This window comes from Manacus candei, unplaced genomic scaffold, assembly GCF_025592945.1.
Source record: "Manacus candei isolate 608988 ecotype Guabito, Panama unplaced genomic scaffold, ASM2559294v1 h1tg000052l, whole genome shotgun sequence".
Classification (NCBI taxonomy): Eukaryota; Metazoa; Chordata; class Aves; order Passeriformes; family Pipridae; genus Manacus; species Manacus candei.
In genome coordinates, this window is record NW_026138100.1 from 4,908,319 (window position 1) to 4,930,488 (window position 22,170).

The 22,170-nt window shown below is 39.1% G+C and overlaps 1 protein-coding gene across 6 annotated transcripts in view; it reads right to left on the reverse strand.

The window, feature by feature from the left end:
• Positions 1–1,619: 1,619 nt before the first annotated feature.
• The window catches only part of MTHFD1L (methylenetetrahydrofolate dehydrogenase (NADP+ dependent) 1 like), a 148,792-nt gene continuing 128,241 nt past the window's right edge, over positions 1,620–22,170 (reverse strand). For all 6 annotated transcript variants that reach the window (XM_051801648.1, XM_051801650.1, XM_051801651.1 and 3 more), the window contains 2 exons: positions 8,502–8,610; positions 1,620–4,803 (listed from right to left, as the gene is read on the reverse strand). In XM_051801648.1, the coding sequence (XP_051657608.1) occupies positions 8,521–8,610 (90 nt within the window). In that variant the 3' untranslated portion in view covers positions 1,620–4,803; positions 8,502–8,520. The remainder of the gene's footprint in view (positions 4,804–8,501; positions 8,611–22,170) is intronic.

The window sequence follows — 22,170 nt, forward strand, 5'->3', positions numbered from 1 at the left end:
AGCCATAATTATATTTTTCTGGAGAGTTAATATAAACTGGGCATGTGATAAGAACATGCAGGGGCTGCATTATATGGGCAACTAACAGGCTGTGTTCTGAAAAGCTGAAAGTCTTTGGCATTAGGAATCTAACTTTGACCAGATGTTGATGGTAAATGAGTTGCAATGAAATTGCCCAGTGGGAAACAATTTAGCTTTTAGAATGTCGTAACTTAAACCTTGATTTAGTGTATTGCATAAAAGTGGGCATGACTTGTATTTGATACATCCTCTTTTTTATTAGTACTCTGCAAAGTTCAGTTCTTAAGGTGTCTGTAGTGTGTGTGCATGTGTATATTTCAGCTTTGTGTTTCCTCAGTCCCAGCTTTTTTTACTAGCATCACAGTTCATGCGTGCACAGAACAGTTTACCTTGGAAGGGACCTGGAGATTACCCAATGCAGGGCTGACTTAAAAAGGTTTGTCAGGGTCTTGCCCGTTTGAGCCTATGATGGAATGTAGCTGTCTAGCTCTTCCCACTCATTACTCAAAAGGTCTAAGTTAAAGAGTTTACCGAGGAAGCAGATATTGAAGATTTTACATAAAAAATTTCTGCATGCAGAAATAAATTCTTGCTCATGCTTGCATATACGTAATATATTACACTCAGCTGCATGGAGCAGGGAACTATTATTATGACCACACTTGTGAAAATATTTGAATTTAGCTTACTTTACATAAACACTCTGGCCTTAAACCCACATTGTATGGTAACATGTATAGCACAGCAGTCCTGTTCTCGGGACAGATGCTTGAAGGGGTTTTCAGTGTTTCCATTCCAACCCCCCCAAGCAGGGGGTCCTACCTTGGCCCTAAAATTTTTCTCAGAAATATTTTCTCAAAAGAATATTCTGTGAAAAACTACACGTTTAAAGGGATAAAACTGGTTACCTTCCCTCACCACCCCAATAATTCAGTGGAGGGGAGAGTTTGCATATGCCTCCCGTGCTCACCCTAGCTGGTTGGTTGGCCATCAGCAGGGCAGGCCCAGGGAACACTGAAGAGCAAACCTAGTGCTTGAGACCTGTTCCGTATGGGTAAGGTCCTGGCTGAGATGTTGTAGAGAAGCTGAAAAGCTGTTTGGAAATCTAGCCATGAGAAGCATGCTACAAAACCAGTACTAATGCAAGTCATATGGTTGAGACTTCATTTCATTTAGCTGTTTAGAAAACAGAAGCACTGGCCAGTACGTGCCTGCGATGCTCGATTTCTTCCCCCACCTTCCCCGTTTTATTAGTTCCTGCTCCCAGCATGCTTTCTGCTGTGTTGTGGACCAGCTGATTTAACAGCCATAGTTCCTGAAGCTTTTGCATCACTCGTGTTTAAATCCCACCTTGAGAAGCCCACAGATATATGTTCTTCTAGCTGTCACTGCTTCACACAAATCCAGCTGCCAACTGAGAAGTGGAAAGTGGCCAACTGACTCTTGCATCTGATACAGCCTTTCTCGTCAAGGACCAAAGGTAAAGCAAAATATTTTGGGACCAGGACAGGATGTTAGCCTAGTGTGTCCTTCCCCAAGCACAAACCAAGTTCAAAAGGATTGTACTGACAGAGAAGATCCTGTGGACATGTGGACAACCCTCGAATGCATGGCCCTTTGTGGCAACAGCCAGGGAGCAAACACTTTCCTAGGTTTTGGGAAGCCAGGTAAGAGTACCATGCCTTGCTCACATCTGGCACTCAACCACAGTGCCAGAGCTCTGTGGCTTATAAGGAATTATGAAAAAAAAAAAGAATTTGCTATTTAAATAGACAAGATCAGAGAGACAGAGAACAATATTAAATAATGGATGTATTTTATTAATTAATTCAGACTTCAGACAGACACCACGTGTGCGAACTAAACATTAGTACACACACAGACTTTATTTTCATGTTTATGGCAACTGAAATTCTGGGATTTTGAATTTTAGAATACAAATGACTGAAACCAGTTGCATGTAGTCTGAAGTATTTCAATGTCATTACAGAAGTAGTTCAGCAGTAGCAAAGTATTAAGCCACAACAAAAAGCAGATCTTCTGATAATAAACAACCACATGGTACTTAAAACACTTTAGCAAATGCAGGGATAAGCATGGCGACCTGCCTTATCAAGCCCTGGTTCTGCCATGTGATAACACTGCTCACTGTAGATGCAAAGGTAGGGGTCCCATACCTACAGTCACATCCATGTAACAAGTGATAAACCTAACAATAACACTGATATTAAAAAGATTTCATTTTGAACTCTTCTGGATGAAGGCCTCAGTATCAGGGGAGCCCCAGGAAATATACTGTGGCAGTTTCTGCAGGTTAGCTGGTGGCCAATAGCTCAATGCTTTGCATCATGACAAAGGACCAAAAATGTAACAGCTTGAGAGATTTTTGCAGCTAGTTAAACTAGATGGGGTGGGAGAAAAGCTATGATAAAAGAAGAGAGGGCCATTCCACCTTTCTTGAATTACTGAAGCTATCTAAACAAAATAACAAATCCTGTGCACATAATAGTAGAAAAAGTACAGGATGTTTGTCAACTCTCAACTAAATGAGCTGGAATGGTGTTTTAGGGAGAGACTGATGGGTCAGATAAACAATCTCAGTGTGCGTGGCCTGAAGGGATAATATGGAGGTGCCACTATAGAAGGTATCAAGCAGCAGTTTGAGGTGACTTATAAAACGTTTTGCTTAGACATCCACATCCATATGGAAGCTTCACAAGGCAGTCAGCTAGTGCCACATTTAGTATCCCACACTGATAATTCCAGTGCACCTGCAGAGGAACCACGGTGACCCCTAGTAAGGCACAATTATGATTTTCTGAATTTCTCTGGACAAGATGGAGGGAAAACCTTATTTCTTTTTCTTGTAAGGATGCTACTAGGAAAACTGTGTCCAGAAACCACACTTATTTTCTTCCAAAACTCTTTGGCTATTTCTTGGCTAGATAGCTCAGTGTGTGCAAGACTAATTTACAATGCTGCTATGTGTATAAAGAGCATGGTTGTATTTTGTTGCACAGCTTAATAGACTATATCGGAAATCTTTCTTCCCAGCAGCTGTGAGAGCCACACCTGAATCTTACTTTCTACTTATCATGTTTGTCATGCAGTCCCAGTGTAATTAAAGCATCCACAGTCTAGGCCATTATGAGCTCTATTGTCTAATAAGGATAAAATATCAAATTGCTCTAGTTTTTACATTTAAATTTATCTTCACAGCAATCCCCGTGGTGTTGGAGGTCCATGCTATGAATAGCACTAAAATGCAGTCAACAGACATTTCCGTGCTACTCCAGGGAAGGCACAGATAATTAATTGCCCCCAGTTTGCTCTACTGTCCGTAATTATAGTCTTGAGTTTATAAATAACGAAGCATGATTTTAAAAACCAAAACAAACCCCTCAATTACTACAGAGTTCCTGAGATAATTAAGTCTCCAAATGTGGCTCTGTAGAAGGGAACCAAAACTACACTGCAAAAGCCCATAACATGCAGATGTGCGTAAGCAGAGCAAAGCGACAGGATGGAAAACGTCATCAGGAAAATAAACTCTCTCATCATTATTTCACTGCTTTTTACCTAAAAAAACAATGGCCTATTGTCTCGATTCACCCTATTGTTCTGCTGCATTTTTTGTTATTGAAGGAACCAACAGTCAGTGAGCGAGAGTTTCCTGAGGAGTAGCGGCTTGGAAAGCTAAATGCAGTATCCTATGCCTAAGGCTTGTTTTGCTTCAGGTTTAGGAAAAACCAGGAAAGGTAAGTTACTGAGGTAAATTTAAGAACACGGTTTACAATTCAGCTTGTTTGAATACCCCCTTCAAATAAAAATACCCTCCAGTTTTGCAAGTATGGTGGTTAAAACCTGCAAAATGAAGCACACAAAGCTGTGCCCTGTTGCATCCCTGCTTGATGGACGTTCCTCTGTTGTTACTGGGCGTTGTGTACTGCTAGGGAAAAACTCTAGTCGGGAGCCAGCACAGCAGGAGGCTTCATTAACCATGAACGGGAGCAAAACAGTGCTTCAGAAGGAGTAGTGCCCTCTCTGAACAATCAGCGTCACCACAACAACCACATAATCAGCTGGACAGCCTGTAACACATGCTTTGGATAAAGACAGACCTATGGATACAAGACAGCTATGGCTTAAGTGTTTCAAAAGATCTTTGCCCAACAAGGAAACAAATTATATATTAAAAAACTTTTACAAAATACATTCTCTGTTCTTTGTCTGTTTAATATCTTCCTTGCTCGAAGCTTGGCTGCTGCCCAAATGCATCCAGAGCAACATTTGATGATAACTCAAAAATGTGCAGTTAATCTGTGTGTAGCTTCAGCTCCTGAATGCCAGGAGCAAAAGCGTACTTTTCAGAGAGAAATAGGCTTGGTCACACAGCATAATCGGGTTTACACAAGTTTTTAGATAGCCAAGATAAAGGAAATACTTCTGTAAACTCTTCTGAGAAAAGAGGAAAACTCCAAGTTGAAAAACTGCTCATTTTCAATGTCATTTTATCCACAAACAAGCATAAACCCCAGTAGAGTGTTTCCTGCATGACAGTGAGTAAAACTTCAGCTTGCTGGTCTTTTTTTGTGATTTTTTTTTTTTTTTTAACCCTAAAGCTATATTTCATCATAAAAACTAGTTTGAAGAAGGAGTAAACTTTTGCTCTTTGGTCTATCTTGACATTCCTCCAGAGACACATAACAGGAATATTTCAGATTCATTTTTGTCTCCTACTTGCAGGAAACAGGAAAGTTGTAGTTCTGAGTTTTCAGGCTTCTGAAATGAGAAAGATAAAGAATTTATACACTGAGGCAAGACATCTTTGCTTTCTTTAAAGTAAAAAAAAAAATTGAAGCATCATAATCGAAAAGCAGTGGTTCAATGAAATGGAATATTTTTGCCTTAACCATAATAAACAAAAATGGGTAGTTATGCCACATGCACCTCCTATTTATTATCTGTGTAACCCTCATAGGTGAGAAACAAAAATCTGTACTCATATTTCAGTATGATACGGACTTCAGACTGTACATTACTGTAGCAATTGCTGAAACTCAGTACTGGGGAATGAGACTAAAAGAAGTCATTGTTTTTGTTTCATAGAATCCAGTTTTGTGGATGTAAAGGAAAAGTCTTCAAACACTTTCTATCCCTTTCTGAATAAGATGAAAACATCTAACAAATAGTTTGCAATTTTAGAATATCAGTTTTGGTGTCCTACTCTCATGGACTTCTTTATGGCCATGAAGATGCCCACAGGTAAAGCTCTGGGATTCCTCTCACACTCAGAAAAGTTCCAAGGGTGGCAAAGTATCCATGATGTGTATTAGAATAATTCTGATGCTCTGCCATTTTTGAAGAGGAGAAGAGTGCAAGAATATATCTGTCACTGTGGACAGTGGCTGTCTTACTAAGTCAAAACCAACCAGGGAGAACAACAACCCACCTCCAACTCCCCCATCAACCCAAATACTCAAAGCCAAACTGGCCGAGTAAGAGCAGGCATCTATTGCCACTGATTAAATTCGAGGGATCCTTAGAGCTCACAAGGGTCCTTAACAGACTTTACTTGTGCAGAGTGAGTCAGGTTCATGAATTCCCCTTGCTGTGGAAGTAATACTTTTTTTTTTTTTTGGTTTTTCGTTTGTTTTTTTTAATATTTCTTCCTATTGGCAGACTTGTCACCATGTAAGTCTTATTCTGACTGGTGGTCTCTACAGACAGCTCCTAAGGAAACAAATTCAACTTCTTTAGTGTATGAGCTGGGAAGTACAATTTAAATAGGACAGAGGCCAGCGATGAAGAACTAGCCAGATCCCTTTGGGTTCATTTCTAGATATTAATGTTTCATTCTTTGATAGATCATGTTGTTCCTACAGAGAGACTGCAATACTGTGTGTCCATGTATTGGCTATTTGTCAACAGAGAAAAACAGAGTTGACTTTTATGATAAAGTTCTATGACTTTTTTAGCACATATTCTAATGACTGGTGTTCTGCAAATTTTTGTGAGAACTGTCATCTGCTCCATTAATGCAGTGAAGTGGTAGAGAAAAAATCAGAGAGACTAAAGACAACCAATGTTTCAGTTCAGTCAGAGCCTCACACAGCATCCTGAGAAGCAGGAACTTTTGCCTGTATCTCTTTTACAAGTCTGATGTCAATATGCATTGCGGAGGAGGATAAATACTGCACACTAAAGCAACTGTTCTCAGCTCTGCAGGCATGTTTATAATGAAACATCTGCAGCTCTTCTGCAAATCTCTAAATATTTTTCAATTACAACATCTTAAAGATTTGAATCAGTCCTAATGAGTTGGCACAATATCATATTACATTGTACACTATATCACTATGAAAAGAATTCAAATTAAGTGAAAACAAAATCCCTCGATCTCCCATCATAGAAACAAAGACCTCATAGTGTGGTATCAGCTACACTGTGGGTTCACTTTGGTGAATGTGTGAAAAGAAATAATAATACTAAACTTCTCTGCAGAAAGTTGGATGTAAAGACTACATAGGAATATTGTTTCTTTCTTCATGCAGAATTAGAAATGTACAAATCTAGCACATGAACCAGATGAATTTTAGAGCTCATGAACACTTGACTACTTTGTGTGGAGCTCACTAGGTATTAAAATACCCTCAAGGCATTTATTTAGAATGTTAAAAGTAGGAACACACATGAGTATGTACCCATATTGATAAAAAATATATATGATCAAGCCCTTTTTCTTTAAAAGGCTTAAACTTACTGAATCATTCATCTCCCTGATGCCAACAATACCTCTATAATAAAATTAAAATAATTTATTAACAGTGGGATATGTATGCTATTTCCTACCTCACTATTATGTTTTGTGACTGATAGCATTTCTTTTTACATCTGACAAAACACCATCACTAACTAAAAGACAAATTTAACATTTTCATTTCATGCACAAATTCCAATGAAAGGTCTTCACAATTGGAATGGAGTATTTTGTCTGCTTAATTACTGTTGTTCTTCAAAACTCACCAATCCATGGTTTGGATGGATTTGTGTAAGACTAGTCAGTAAACACCCAATTAAGCAGGCTATGTGAATCTGCATATAGATTTTACATTAGGATTCTACAGTGATTTCAAATGAGTCAGAAGTAATTACGTGACTGACACATGATGAATCAATATGTATGCATCAAGCCTCCAGACTTCTAACACGTATCAGTAACAAGAATGGGATATATGCCAAGAAATAGTATGCATAACACTACCCAGAAACAGAATAGTCAGTGATGGTTTGCACGTAGGGTAGTAATTACCTGTGCATGCAGGTTAACTTTCAAGCTAACTGCTTTTTACTTGTCTTGATTGGCACACAAAAACTGGCAGAATCTGCTCTCGCCACATGTTACGTAAATATTGTGACATTCAATTATGGGCAAGCAAACAGTTAACTTGGTCTGGTTGGGTTGTACAAACCTCTCCCCTCCTCTGAACAATCCATACTAACACCAAAACAAGAGCCGGTCTGCTCAAACCAGAGTAAAGGTTTGCTAGAGCAGGGTTGAAGCACCTGGGTACATCCACCTCAAGGCTGATGTGGGGTCCCACCACTGTCCTATTAGTTCACAGTAATATTGTTGTCCAGTCTAAAAGAAACTGTTTTGCTTTCCAGACCAATTTACTGGGGGAAAGGAGAGAGTTAAGTGATGAAAGGAGAGAATCCCGTCACAGGCACACATGGTTTGTTTCAGTTAGGGTTACATTCTCTCTTAGTCCACTTATGTTACAAGGTTAAAACGGAGTAGCATGAAATATTTTCATAACATCTTGGATTTTTAAGTGAGGATCATGCTACACAAAATTAAAGCAGGACACCAAGAAGATTAAGTACTTAGAAAAGGGGAGGAGGTGGGAGGGTAAGTGTAACCTTCGAGGAAAAGGGAGCGAATCCAGCATGAAAAACAGGCTAAGAGGACAGCTCTGTGTTCCTGGAATGCTTATTACCATTTGAGAGAGATGACAGCGGTTACAAAAACAAAACATGAAAAAACAAAGCAGAGCTATGAACAAGCTGAACATCTTCCTGTGTATCTACATAATGACAGACACACACTGCCACACAAGTGTAGTATCAAAGATTATTTCTTTTGAGCTAAGATGACATGTTTTTTTCAGACTGGTGTTTTCCATAGCCAAGAGCAGTACAGTTGCAGAGATGGCTTCTCCTCAAGCCAAACTGACAGTGCCACGAAATCCAAGGCACCATTAGTGTACACCAGCAAAGTGTCAGACACCATTCAGCAAATGAGAAACCTATGTGATAAAGTGCACATTATGAAACATTTTCTCAAATCCCCCCAAAGTGTGTGAAGTCTTCACTAAAATTAGGGCCTAGATAAACTCCTGACAACCTTTTCCATACACATGCTAGAAACAAACATCTTCCCCCAAACTGAAACAGGAAAATAGAGGCTGTTGACTGACCTGAATTTGGACCTCACTCTCAAAACAATCCTTCCACTTGCTCTGTGATGGGGTCAAGGTCGATGTCATAGAAACATGGCCTTGTGGGAAGTCCTGGCATGGTGCTCATCTGTGGAAACAATGAAATTAAGTTATACTAGTGCACCTGTAAGCAGATAATCACTCCACCCATGTAAACCTTAGAAAGGCTGGATTGTTCAACATGGACTCGTCTGCAGATGTGATCATTACCACATTTTTTGTTTTTGTTAAAAATGTCAAGCTTGGTACTTTTCTGATTAATTTTTAAGTATCAGCTTCCAAAAGACAGGAAAGAGAAAACAAAAGCCACAAAATACAGGCTAGAATAGCAACCTGACAATAAACTCCGTAACAAAATGAAAACCCTGGGACTTACTTGTTCCTCAAAGTATTTATCCAGAACATTTATCCATTTATATCTCCTGACAAAAAATCCCACAGCAAAGGGCAAGGACATAATTGTCTGAATTTACCCGGTGATACAAATTTGTTAACTCAGACCTCTCCCACAGAAAACCAGAACAGAGAAGTAGAATTAATTGCAACACTTACCTAATGTAAGGAACAAATTGAAATAGTTCAACTAAACATACAGGGGTTACAGTTGAATCCTAATTTAGTAGTTAGAATTAGAAGGTTGAGATATGAAGCTAAAGCAACCCAATTATCTCAAACTGTGCCTAATTAAGATCCTGATCTAGCATAAGACACCAGCATCTGCATACTTTTAAAACATGTGAATAGTTTCATGGACTTAAATTACACAGATAACTACAGCTCTGCTCAGGCTACTTATAACTATTATATGAAATTGGCATTTTAGCAGCAATTAAAGACACGAAGGTGACATGGAAACCTTGAGGTGCTGGTCCACAACAGTTTAAGCCACTTTAAATCAGAGGTACCCCAGCTTCTCAACTCCCTGCCTCAGGACTCTCCACTTCTCCCTTGCAAAGGAGATGTCTGCAGAGCAGGTTTGGCAGAATAGTGCTGGGTTTTGATCTGCTTCCTCTTCTCCAGTTTCAGCACCTTGAGCCAGGAAGGGCTTGCCTGTCACTAATGCCAGCACTGGCATAGGGTAAAGGTTGTGACTGTGGGGCAGTTTTAAGGCAGGACCGGTTTGGATCAACCTGTATCACTTTGGATTAAAACCCTTAGTCTTCCTAAAATGACACTTAAAAGCCGTGAATATCTCACTGTATTTATACTAACTCAAAGCACTCTAACAATGACTCCTTAAATCTTTTCGACATCTTAAGCTCACAAGTGGAGAATGGCTCTGCTATACTAGGGCCTGTAGCAATACCTAAATTGATGAAAGACCTTACAATCTCTGGAAACAAACCTGGAGTTCAACTTAGCTCGACTGTTGGCTAAGAGTCTTTAAGCATTAAAACTTATTTAAGAGATGCTAGGTTTTGAGGAACAAACTGTTAGCCAGGGCATATCAGCAGAGCTCATTAAAATTGGTGGTTAACCTGACCACAGGATGTAACCTTCAAACATGACTGTATAGAAAGAAAAAGATTACACTGGCTTGAGTACCAGAAACACTCCAAACTTAATAACCTACAGAAGGAGCCAGATTAGGGTATGTTTTCACAATGTGAGCTGAAGCACATTGCTGAAAGGGGACAGTTTCACCCTGTGAACCTCTGGGATGATTCCCCCTCTTACTGCAGCCAGCCTTATTCAACACACTGAACTGATGTAAATACATGTTTTTGTGGGCAGGGTTGGTTGGCTGATAAATTAAATCTGTTTGTTGCATGACCAGATCACCACCAGGCCACTGGCTGCAGGGGAGCAGCCAGAGTACGCTGCGGCCAGCCATCACCTCCAGCTCTCCAGCAGAGAGCTCAGGGCTGGGCAAATTCCTCCCTCCATCCTTCCTAATTCCCTAAGAAGCACAGATCAGCTACATCTTTTCTCTGGCCAAAGGCAAGCTCTAACAGACTAATTGGCCTCAAAAGAGGAAAAACACATGACCACCATCCTAGCTCCTCTGGAGTGCCAGACTTAAAGGCCCCCCTTGCCCTGGATCAGACTGCATTTGTTTATGCCAACCTGATCTGCTGCGTATTCAGAGATGGGGTTAACGTCTGCCTTGTGCTTCAGCTTCACTCCAAACACTCACATAATGTCTCTACGTGAGTGAAATACAAGCAAACTGTAATATCTCCCCACCACAGTCCCATTAACTCCAGAGAGCTCTACTACCATTTGAGAGGTTAATCTCATGTTGAGAAGGGGGAAAGGAGCCTCGGGGAGCCTAGTACTGGTCCAGCCATCATCTCACTTGAGATCTAGTTCTGAGAAAAAACAATGCAACGAGCTCTTCTAGTGGACTCACTACATTTCCTCTGTTTTTAAATATAGTCCTTCCTGATGTTTTGTTATTGTGTGTAGCAGGATTAAAAGACAAAACTGTCAGTTTACATTGACCAAACCCTGCCTCTGATTGCATGACATCATTTATTGGCTGACATTGCCTTAGCATTTTAGCTAAGTACTAAAACACCTTGCTACTATTCTTTATTCACTGGCCACACTAGGTGGACTACTACATTATTAGGGTTACTGAATTACTTTCTGTCTCAGATTCCTCCTGGTTTCTGAGTTAATGCTTGAAAAGGAACTGCCTTAATGAATTACATCTCACTGGGAGGGGAATGAACAAATTGCCAAAGACAACTTTCTGGTTACTCTGTGTATGGCAGTTTGACAACTGAAAGTAAACTCCCAAATTCCAGGTTCTTCTTTTCTTTATTTATTTTTTTCCCCCCTAATATAGATACTTTACGGGAGTTTTTTCCCATTTAAAAAAAAGAAATATTAAAAACAAAAGCCCTACATACATATTTTGAATTTCTTTTTTCTTTCACAGGCCTAGTCCTACACCAGTGTAAGTCCTCTGTATTAACTAATGGCAAACGATTACATCTATAAAATGTGAATATCAAATCAGTTTATTGCTGGTTCAGGGAACACAACTATTCTCAGATTGAAAATTTAAGTCAAGAAAAGGGAATGGGTTCATCTGAATTAAAATTACTGCTTGATAAAATGAAGTACAAGGAAAAAAAAAAAACAAACACAGAAAAAACACTTTGGAAGAATACTTATGTGAATTACAGAGTGAAAATAAAACACATACTGTCATTTTCCCCATGGCCCAGACTTCCAAACAGGCAAAGTCATGTAGATTTATGATCATTACTCTCTGCTCTCATTATCTGGATGTACAGAGGTAACATGCAGCAGAATCTATCCTGTTTTCATTACTTCAAGGTCAATAGGAAGAGATGGCTGGCTGGCTGAGGAGATTACTACTGATTATTCCCTCTATAGTCCTCCATTTCTTTCCTTCAACCAAACAGGTAGGAAAGAAAAGAGGGCTCAGTCATCTGCGAGGCTGAATCGAGGTTTCAGCTGACTGGCTTTCCACATGGAAAATGTGGCTCAGAATGATCCTCTTCCCTCTCACCATTTTCCACGATGCTGGATGAAGGCATTAATGAGTGAGTACACAGCCTGGTCTTTACTTCAGTAGGCATGACCCAGAGGCATCCCTCTCCCTGACCTAAGTCAGCGCCTAGATTTCTGTGCGTGGAGGGGAGATGTTAACCTGCCCCCCAGCTGTAGCACATACCGCACCTGCACAGCAGCTGGCAGACTACACCCACCTCTCCAGGCTTTCTTGATAACTGCTTAAGAGATAACTACTTACTAAAATTACTTCAGTTCTAAAACTCGAAAAAAATTAGAATGAACAATGAAAGAGAAAATGTGCCTAAAACATAAATCACTTTGGTAAGTAGCAGGTATGTACAGCATGAAAAAAACCCACAGAAATTTACAGTCCTACAGTAGCTTGCTAGGCATCTCATAAAACACACACCCTCTATATATTGCACAGAGATCAGCACAACTCTCCACTCTAATATAACAACATTTGGGTTATGGATTGGTAGCTGTGAAACATTGCACAGCATGGTTTTGAGAAAAGAACAGGGTTAGAAGCAGCAAATGACAGCACATTATCCACTGAAAACCACAGACTAAATTTAGATAGCTGAAATAATCAGTATTTAATTTGACCAAAACTGCTACTATTACACTTTCCCTGGGAGAAGGAAAATATAAAGCATAAACTTTGTACCTTAAGGCTTTATGCAATTCATATGAATGCTTTATGCAGGGAAAAAGAAAGGTTTTACAAAGAATTCATCCAGCTGCTGTCCAAAATAAATCATTTATGAATTAACAGGAACTAGTTTTGTAGGAACTCACTGGGATAAACCATTTTTTCTACAAACTGTGCAAATGTCCATGCATCCATGAGAGTGAATCAACTGCAGAGAGGTGACGTGAAGCATACACTGGCTTTTTATTACAATAGGACTCTATGTTTAGGAGGCAAAAGCAGCAAGTCTTAGGGTCAGTTTATCCTGAGGATAATTTATGCTCCTGGAAATGCACAACTGGTGGAAGACAAACCACAATTTTAGTTAAGAATGCCTGAAAGCTACTGTTATAGTAGGCATTTGTGATCTTTCAGAAGTTTATTTACATGACTGAACGAAAACGCCAGTTATTTTCTAGGAAGCCATACAAAAGTGTTGTTCCACACCCTCTCCAAGAACACATCCACTGTCACTGAAAGAGTGACTAAGTTGAGTTTCATTTAAATTACAGTTATGTGTTGACTTGTAACTTTAGTTGGCCATAGGATCTATGTAAAAGTTACACAGCACCGCGTAAAAACACAATAAACGTGTCAAGCACCAAGACTCTGCTAGACACGTTTGTTATGGTCCCAAGAAGAACAATGCTGCTTAGCTTCCTTTTTTATCATACTTATGTCCATCTGTCATCAACATATCCTGCCTTTAAGTGTGTGTACATCCACCTATATATATGTATAGATATATATATATTATTTATCTACAAGAAAAATCCTTATAGAACCTCAGATTGCCTTAACTGGGTTAGCACAATAGCATGGCTTGCAAAACAGATGGTCTTGAGGACTACATAAAACTCATGCTTAGTGTCTTTTTCCCCTATAAGACAAGATGTGTCTGTTTTACAGGCATAACATGGTTTCTAAATAGAGAAAGAAAACCAGAGGAATCTGTACTTACACAAAGTAGGGAAAACAAGTGATTAGAAGATGCCAAAAAATCAGCAAATAGCTTATCGAGGAAACATCCCTGTTTTGTGGCTTATGGAGGTAATGTTGCAATTGACAAGAAATGCAAGTAATTCCCATTATTTAATTGTATCCTTTTGTTAATTAAACAAGCTATGACAACCCACAACCATTTCAAACTTGAAATACTGCAGAAAACAGATGTTGTCTCTCAAGAGAATCCAGCATACACATGACTGCGGATAACTCCTCAATAAAATCTGATGGCATGAACTGCACATCCCACACTCCCTCAGCAAGAAACAATACAAGATGAAACTCAAGAGATTTATAAACAGAGCTATAAACCTACATGCATTATGGTCAACATGCCAGAATTTGTTCAAATCCTGAGGCATGGCATGAATGAGCTATGCTTCGGGGTTTCAATAATGTTTCCTAGTGTGAGTTAGAGCTCTGGAAGACAGATCAACAACCAGAATTTTGCTCCCATTCAGTGCACCTGTCAATCTCAGCACATGCAAAGCCGAATGGAAGAGCTTTCTGAAGAAATCTCTCCTGGTCTCTAGCCCTGCCTGCCTTTAGGTGCTCTTTATTTTGAGTGGTAGATTATTCCCACTGACATGTGTGGTGCTGGCCATGCACTGGAAGCTGGCACGAAGGGAATTGCAGTTCATGTAGTGGAAGAGAAAGATTAACAGTCACCTCACTGCATTGCATGGCTGGAGAAGTGTGTGCAGAGTGCAGATCTTTTTACTGGATGCCTCAAGGTCCCTGCATTCCCCATTTTATGAGAGTATCCATGCAATGAGGGTAGTGGGTAGGACTACAGCACTCTGAAGGATGCAACTGTGCAAATACTTCCAGTGAGTAGTCATTTCATCTTCAAACTGAACTGTCCTACAGTACATAGAATTCTGCACTCAGTGTGCATTGGGAAGGGTGCAGAAAAATTAGGCAGCATATACTAAGTATCTCCAGGATCAGCTTGAAGCTTGTTCCACAGAACTGGAAAATTCCTCCACTCTGCAGAGCTCTATCACTTCAGAGGTAGCTCAGGTTTTGAATGATGGAAGTAAATAAAATCACATGAAAATAACAAAAAAGAATAATGAAGAGAAAAACATTTTTTGTCGTAATTACAAGAAACACACCAGAATGAAACTGCCAAAACAAAACATGCTCAATATAGTCTACATCTCACCCACCCTTCATGTATTACAGAAGGGAATGACACCATACCAAAGCCTGAACTGATGCTCAAGTGAACTTTCACCACCTCTTAAAAGCAAACAAACCTCCAACTCTCACATCAGGAAAAGCAGATGCATAATGGAGGCAAGCTGGTGCTTCCTTGCAAAAATATCAACCTTTACAAACCAATAAATGCAGCTTTGGAAACACCAATAATTTTTAGAAATTTACTTTAATAGCTACATAATGCTTAAGAAAATATTATCTCATTATTTTTCATTGCCTGAAAATAACAAGGATTTCTAAAGTGGCTAAGCAATGATCTTTAGTCAGTGTTTAAATAACAGTTCACTTTTAAGTTTTAATGAAAATTTGCCAAACCTGACTATGGCCAGAGGAGTTAGGGAGAGTGAAGATCATATTTCCTTCTCAGGAAATTTTTAACAAAAAAGGATCTTGTTGCAGTGCCTAAGAACAATCACACCAAGAAACTCAACACATTAGCAGCTTTCAAAATAATCAAAATAATGTTTGAAAAGATGCTGATGTTACCCCGACATATGCTGTAGTATTCCTTGCAATAAATGGCTCTTTTTCACTGGCATGTTGACTGATATCAGGTGCAGAAGTCCATCTGGCATCAATTATTCTATTATAATTGCTGCTTACTTAATGTTTACACATTCTTGGCAATTGTTCAATTTTTGTGAAAGGATTTACAACAACAAAATACATGGATATTGCTCTTCTGCTCTCAGCATCTGGATGAAGTTACAAAAGTACCGAATATTGATTATACAACCCTAATTGACCTTGCTGCCATGTGCTTAAGTGAGGCAGAAGTAACTTGTGCCCCGTTACATGCTCTGAGGGATTACCAGGATCTGAAAAGTTACTCATCTTGAGCAGAAACAGTCTGAAACCAAAAGTGATCTCCTGGGCTCCCTAAGGGAAAAACAAAACCCATACAACAGTCCACATCTGTCCAGCACAGCTTTTGGAGAGACCTGTAGGTGCATATCCCAAAGGAAGCAGGGAACACAAGGAAGTGGTCACTGCTTGGTTGGCTAAGTTCTTGGTGAATGAGTCAGTGTAATACCACTGAAATTCAAATGTTGCTGTTAGCGATGCAGGGAAGCACCGAAGACCCAGAGTGGGCATTGTACTAGCTATTAAATAAAATGCTTAGGAATAGATGTAATCTGTAAAAGAATGAGCAATTTCCCCAATTAAGTAAAACATTTATGACTCATTTATATGACTGCAGGTCCTCTTGGCAGAGTTCTCTCAGCTAATTTTCATCTTAGAATTTGTAAAACCACACTTGAAGCAGAAGAAAATGGTCCCCGTGATAACAGCACAATGGAATTAATATTCTAAATTTTCCTTGAAAAACACACCTCTCTGAGGTAGCATGTTAGATGGTGTTAGTTGAGAGTACTATTTTTTATATAATCCACAATGCAGCACATTTCACATATTCAGAACTGTTTTCTGCTTTAGATAGGTTAATTGATAAACAAAATACCACAAAAATGAAAGCTACAAAACCCCTCATCGAATAACTCCCCCAAAAAACAACCATTCATGGAGGAAATAAAGGGGCAGAGAAAAAAAGAGGACTACAAATTCCAGGTGACTTGTTCCAAAACACTTTCCTTCATCCCAGCCCACTCAAATCCATTTCCAGAAGTAATTGCTCCCTTGGCCAAGGCCTACATCCTGATTTTCGTTTCCCCCTTGTGCTTTAGACAGAAACCCTGGCAGAGGATTTTTGCTCACTGCCTCTTGTACAAAATCACCTCCTCAGCCAGCAGAAATCCTTCCCTTCAGCTCAATCCTAATGTCAGATGCTCCCAAGGCTGTTCCCATTCTTGAGAAGTGTCCAATATATCAGACAGTGCTGGAAACGTGCCTCTGAGAGAATAATTCCAGAGGATAAAGGCATTTTTCTCATGTGCTGTTTCAGCAACAGTATTTTAAGTATCTGGTGTTCATAGGTACATAATTCTCCTGCTTTGTTCAGCGCTCAGGTCTCCTGGTGAGAAGGAGGTGTCCAAGCTGTGCCAGCAGCTCAGTTTCTGCTGAAAACAGAGCAGGTTTTGTGGTATTTGATGGTGGGGAGAGGTCTTGGGTGATTCATATGAGCTGCTCAGGGACTGTGCACCCTTCGTCTCCTCTGAAACCTGTTTATTTTGTACCAAGTGTTCTTCTAGAAGTGCTGTTCTTCAAAATCTGGGAGCAAGCCTCACTTTGTGCTGCTGATCTTCACTAGTCATTTTAGTTAAAAGCTTCATAACTTTCAGAAAGCCTCAATTATAGCCCAGAATCTGGAGATGGTGGCAGCAGTAGATGATGTGAAGCAACTGTGTGCACTCAAAATGCAGCAAACCTTACCCTTCTCAGTATGCCGTGCTAGGAAGAGTATCAGGAGCATCATCCAGTCATTTCAATGGCAAATAACAACATGAAGAAATCAAAAAAGATTGTATAACTATGGTGAATAAAAACACATTTAACTGCTGCCATACCAGCCCTCTTGGTTACAATTAACTGGATCCACTGACAACTGAGTAAGTAAAGTTTCTTAAGAAACATCATATCAGGCAAAGATGATGTGTGTGTAAGAACTGCTTCTAAAGAACATAAAGGAATTATAGCAAAGGGCTCCTTAAAATGAATTCTTTTTAACTGTTAAATTGACAAACTGGCTTGGTCTCGTTACCTGATTTAAACTAAATCTCATAACCTTTATAATACCAAAGGTTATGAGATTTTTGGAAAATACCTCAAAACAACTGGAGTTGAAAAAAATGGAAGAGGAGATGTCTATGCTTTGCTAATCCCACCTGAGTAGATGTGATCTAGTTTTCAGGACTGGGAAACAATAAAACCTAGGATATACACTTCTCAGCTGCAGGTCAGCTTTCTGGTCTGTAGATATCATGGGAAGTGTCAGAAAGAAGAGCCTGGGAGGGTTATCTCCAAAGAATGATCAACTGTGGTGGTTATCAACAGCATCAACCACTATCACTGTACTGTCATCATGTATCAACCTTGACCTGTGAGCATCTCTAATCTTGTTAGTTCAAGTTTCTATGTCTACTTTCTCAAGTCACTTGTTGCTTGGATAAGCAATTTAAATTATTTGCTCTTTGTAGTGCTTAAACACAGTATTTTGTGATAGACTGAAGCAAACAAGAAATAGACAATGACAAAGAAGTACCTTATATTGTAATTTTGGATGTGGATGCTTTCTAAGCCTACACAGTTTCACCTCATTGCTCTCCAAACAAATTACTGTTTCAATATGCTTGGTTGATGCTATCTTAGCTTCACTGAGGAATTAAAAAACTTTTCCTTTCTATTTGTTTGGAACCCAGAAGATCCAGAATGGATCCAGTTTGGATGGATACAAGGACACCAAATTGTTAAACTGTCTGTGTAAATCAGATATTCTCAGTCACAACTCCATCACAGAACTCTGGCAGTACGCATTATTCAATATTGTGTGTTCTCTAAAATCATACCAGAATGTACTGTGGTCTCCTTGGACACGCAACAAAATAGAAAAGAGAAGGATATTAGTTAGATCAGAAATTTTCCTCCTATAGTCTATTGAACTACTATTTTAAGAAGTTTTCACAAGGCTGCTAAGAAAAGATAGCCTTGAATAACCTATGCTGGAGCTCACACTTCTGGAAAATGGAGGAGCATAGAAATGCTTTGAAAAAGGCTGGAAGCTGCTGACTTGCGATGCACTAGAGCGTTCAGAAGAGCCAGCTCCTTTGTAAGTTTTCTTAACAGCAGTAACAGCTGTAAGGAGACAGGAAAAAATTCTAGCTATGAATGTGTGACTTAACTCTCTAATGGCAATACTGATTTTCAAAGTTTCTCTAACAAGATACTAAACCACTAATTTCTGTTTACCGAGAGAACCATGAGTTAATGAGCTGCCAGACAGATTCAATTGTCAAAGGAAACCAAACAAAATTTTGTTCACTGATGGAGAGCACAGTCTTTATCCTACAAATGTGTATCCTTATATAATATAATAAAGATTGATATATTTTTTATGTATAAATAAAATTATTTTCAAAACACTTACATATATGAATGAAATACTTTAAGTACATCTGGGAAATAAATACAATAAAATCCCCACTCAAAATTGTGAGTGACATAGGAGGCAGAAAATGTTAAATGATTTGCCAAAAGGAGCTGAGGTGCTGCTAGGAGAACAGAACTTGAAATTTGTAACTGATTCTCATCTTAGTCTCACATAACTGAAATTCAAAAGTAACACTGCATGAAACATCTTTTTCTATTACATAATGAATGCTGTATCAGCATTTTAAAATGAAATACAACTTTCTCCATTTCTCACAATTTGCTCAGTATGAACTTGTAGTAAGACACTTTCCTAACCACAGTTTCTGCAATATAACAAGGGATAATAATATATTCACACAAGTGGCAAAAATGTTGTTAAACCATTCAATTAAAATCAACTGTATTTGGAAACACATTTTTTTCAGTCTGAAAAACAAACCAACCCCCAAACAGATGTTTTGTGGGTAGTATTTTTCCCAAATGAAGTATATGAAAGGACAAAAAAAAAAGAAGGTAATGAATTTCTGCATCCCAACACAAAACAGATTAGCACAACTCTTTTTTATTTTGACAAACACCTAGTATAGATCCGATCTATGGGAACTTCTTCTCAAGCATTAAAAAATGTGTAAAAGTGCCACCATCATGGAAAGTTTATTTCATACATGAAAGTTATTTTCATATATACAGAGTAAATCCTAAAAAGACTAAAAAAAATTCTAACATTGAAATTAAAACCCACTTAGAATATAATCTCTCTAATGCCAAATGAACAAACTAGCAGGCAAAGCCATAAGCTTGATTTACTCTTATGGTATAGCCCCCCCTCGGCTCTTCCCAATCAAAACAAGGTCAGTCTGCAATGAACTTTCAGTTTTGGCAAACAAATCATTTACAATTCCACTGCTCAGCAAAGGCATAACAAACACTACCCGTAACACATCCGCTCATGTTCAGCCTTCTTCCTTCCCTCCCAGTGACCCCCCGAATGAAGGCCCCCCATACTGGCACACCAAACTCACCTGAAGAGCTGCAATGCCCCAGCGGTGTGTTGTTACCCAGCTGGTGGGGCACTCTCCTTGCAGAGAAGCTGCTGGTGAGCAAAAGCCCTTGAATGGAGCCATGGATCCTGCTGCTGTCTCAATATCAGCACAAAATCAGCACCCCCTCCAGCAGTTAGAATTCATTTAGTTATTCTCATTTGAAAATTACTTGTTATTTATTTGTGGGAAAATGCTGCTTTGTCTTTGCTTTCACAACACATTTCTCAGACTGCTTAAATACTGACTGTGAAGCTATTTTTAAACTGATTTTTTTGGTGAAAGCTATCAAGAAATCTAGTTTTTTGTCTTTTCTTTCCCAGATAAATTAAAGAGACAAAGAGCTTAACAAACTCTGAGGGAGCTTATTTGTGCTGTCACAAGCATGCCTTGATCCCATTCTGGACAGACTACCTGCAGAGCGCTTATTTTCCATGTCTACCCACTGCATCACATCTTTACTACAGGTGCCAAATAAAATGGCATTGATGTTCTTTCCTGCTGTCTAGAGCAGAGCTCTATAGCCAGTACAGCTCATTTGGGATCTCAGACACAAAAGCAAATCTGACATATGCAGTGCCAGCAGCACAATGTTGTTTCTCCCTGGTGCATACGAAAAAGGCTTTACTCTGCTCCCTGTGCACCACTGCATGTTCTCTCTCCTTTGTTTTCCTGCTGCTTTGCTGCAACTGTGTGTGACCCTGCAGGACAGTGCAGAGCATTGGCCTGACCACAGCTGAAAAACACAGGAACGAGAAAGAGTTGTCAAAGCTAGAAGAAGATGGGAAGTGTCTGTATCTACTTTGCTGTATTTGTTTCTGAAGCACCCATCTTTGACCTTCATTTGATCCAGCCTAGCAATAAAAGCTCCTAGTGCCTTGCTTCCTACTTCCTACACGTACAAAGCAGCAGGGCATTGTGTACGCACAGAAAACTGGTGCAGTGTGGTCAATTAATGCAGAAGTTACACGCTTTAAATCAGCCAGAAGGCAGGCAGGGAGCATGTCGTGTCATGTCAGAGCAAATGTGCATGTCCCAGGGTTTTGTCTCTCATAGTGGCTGGTGCCAGATGCTTTATAGAGAAAAGCTAAAACTATGGAGGTTGACAAAGCAATCTCTGTCCAACTGGGAGCTGATGGTTAAAGACCAACTGGATCCTTAAACACTACGCTTAGCATTTTTTCCAAATTATTTACTTATATTAATTACAACCCTGTATATTGTTGATGACTATAACCTTTCAGAAGTCTTGTTAAATTTTTGGACTCAACAGCTTTCCTGTGTTAATGATTACCACATTTTAATCACATGTGAGAAAGTATTTCCTTCTTTTCTAGAGGTATTAATATAGATGCCTGGCAACAATGTCTTCACAGACTGAAGAAATATTTTTAAAGAAAAACTAGTTTCCAAGCAGAATACATAACCTTTGAATTCTGCCTAACACCACAGGGACATAATATGGGTATAAATACAAGTCTATGAAATTCACAAGACTTCAGATGTTATAGATGCAAATTTTATATGAACATGACAACTTACAAATTCTTGGCTTTCTCAATACTTCAAATATTAAAAACATGTTAACACATCAAGAGTCTTAAAACTGTATGTGAAGAAACAGAATGATCGAAGAAGTTTTAATTAAATGGAGAGAAACAAAATGGTCAAATTGGTAAAGAATACAAACCTATTGCCAAACTGATTCGGGGATAAAAGCAGAGCTCTGATAACATCAATTAGCTCTAAAAACAGTTTTTAAGTCAGCAAGCCTATGCAAAATACTACACATAATTCCATGTGCAAGCTGATAGTTAAAACCAAGCTCAGCATCCTGTTTTCAGAAGGGAACAGCCACGTATTAATGTGTGGCTGTGACAGTCTCTGTAACATTCTGCTTTTAAAGATTAGTTATTTACCCACTAATTCAAATTTTAGCTGAAAAAGATACTTTACATGAATTTTCATTTTTGTGGGGTCCAAATTATAATGAAGATCAACCTGGATTATGTATGCTTAGCAAACATGATAACCTTCACAATTGAAAAATTTTTCTTATGAAAAGGATTGCATTGCTCCTTCAGTTATAACTTCTGAGCTTCAACAAGCCAGCTGAAGTGGCTGCAATGTCACATGAATAAGAATC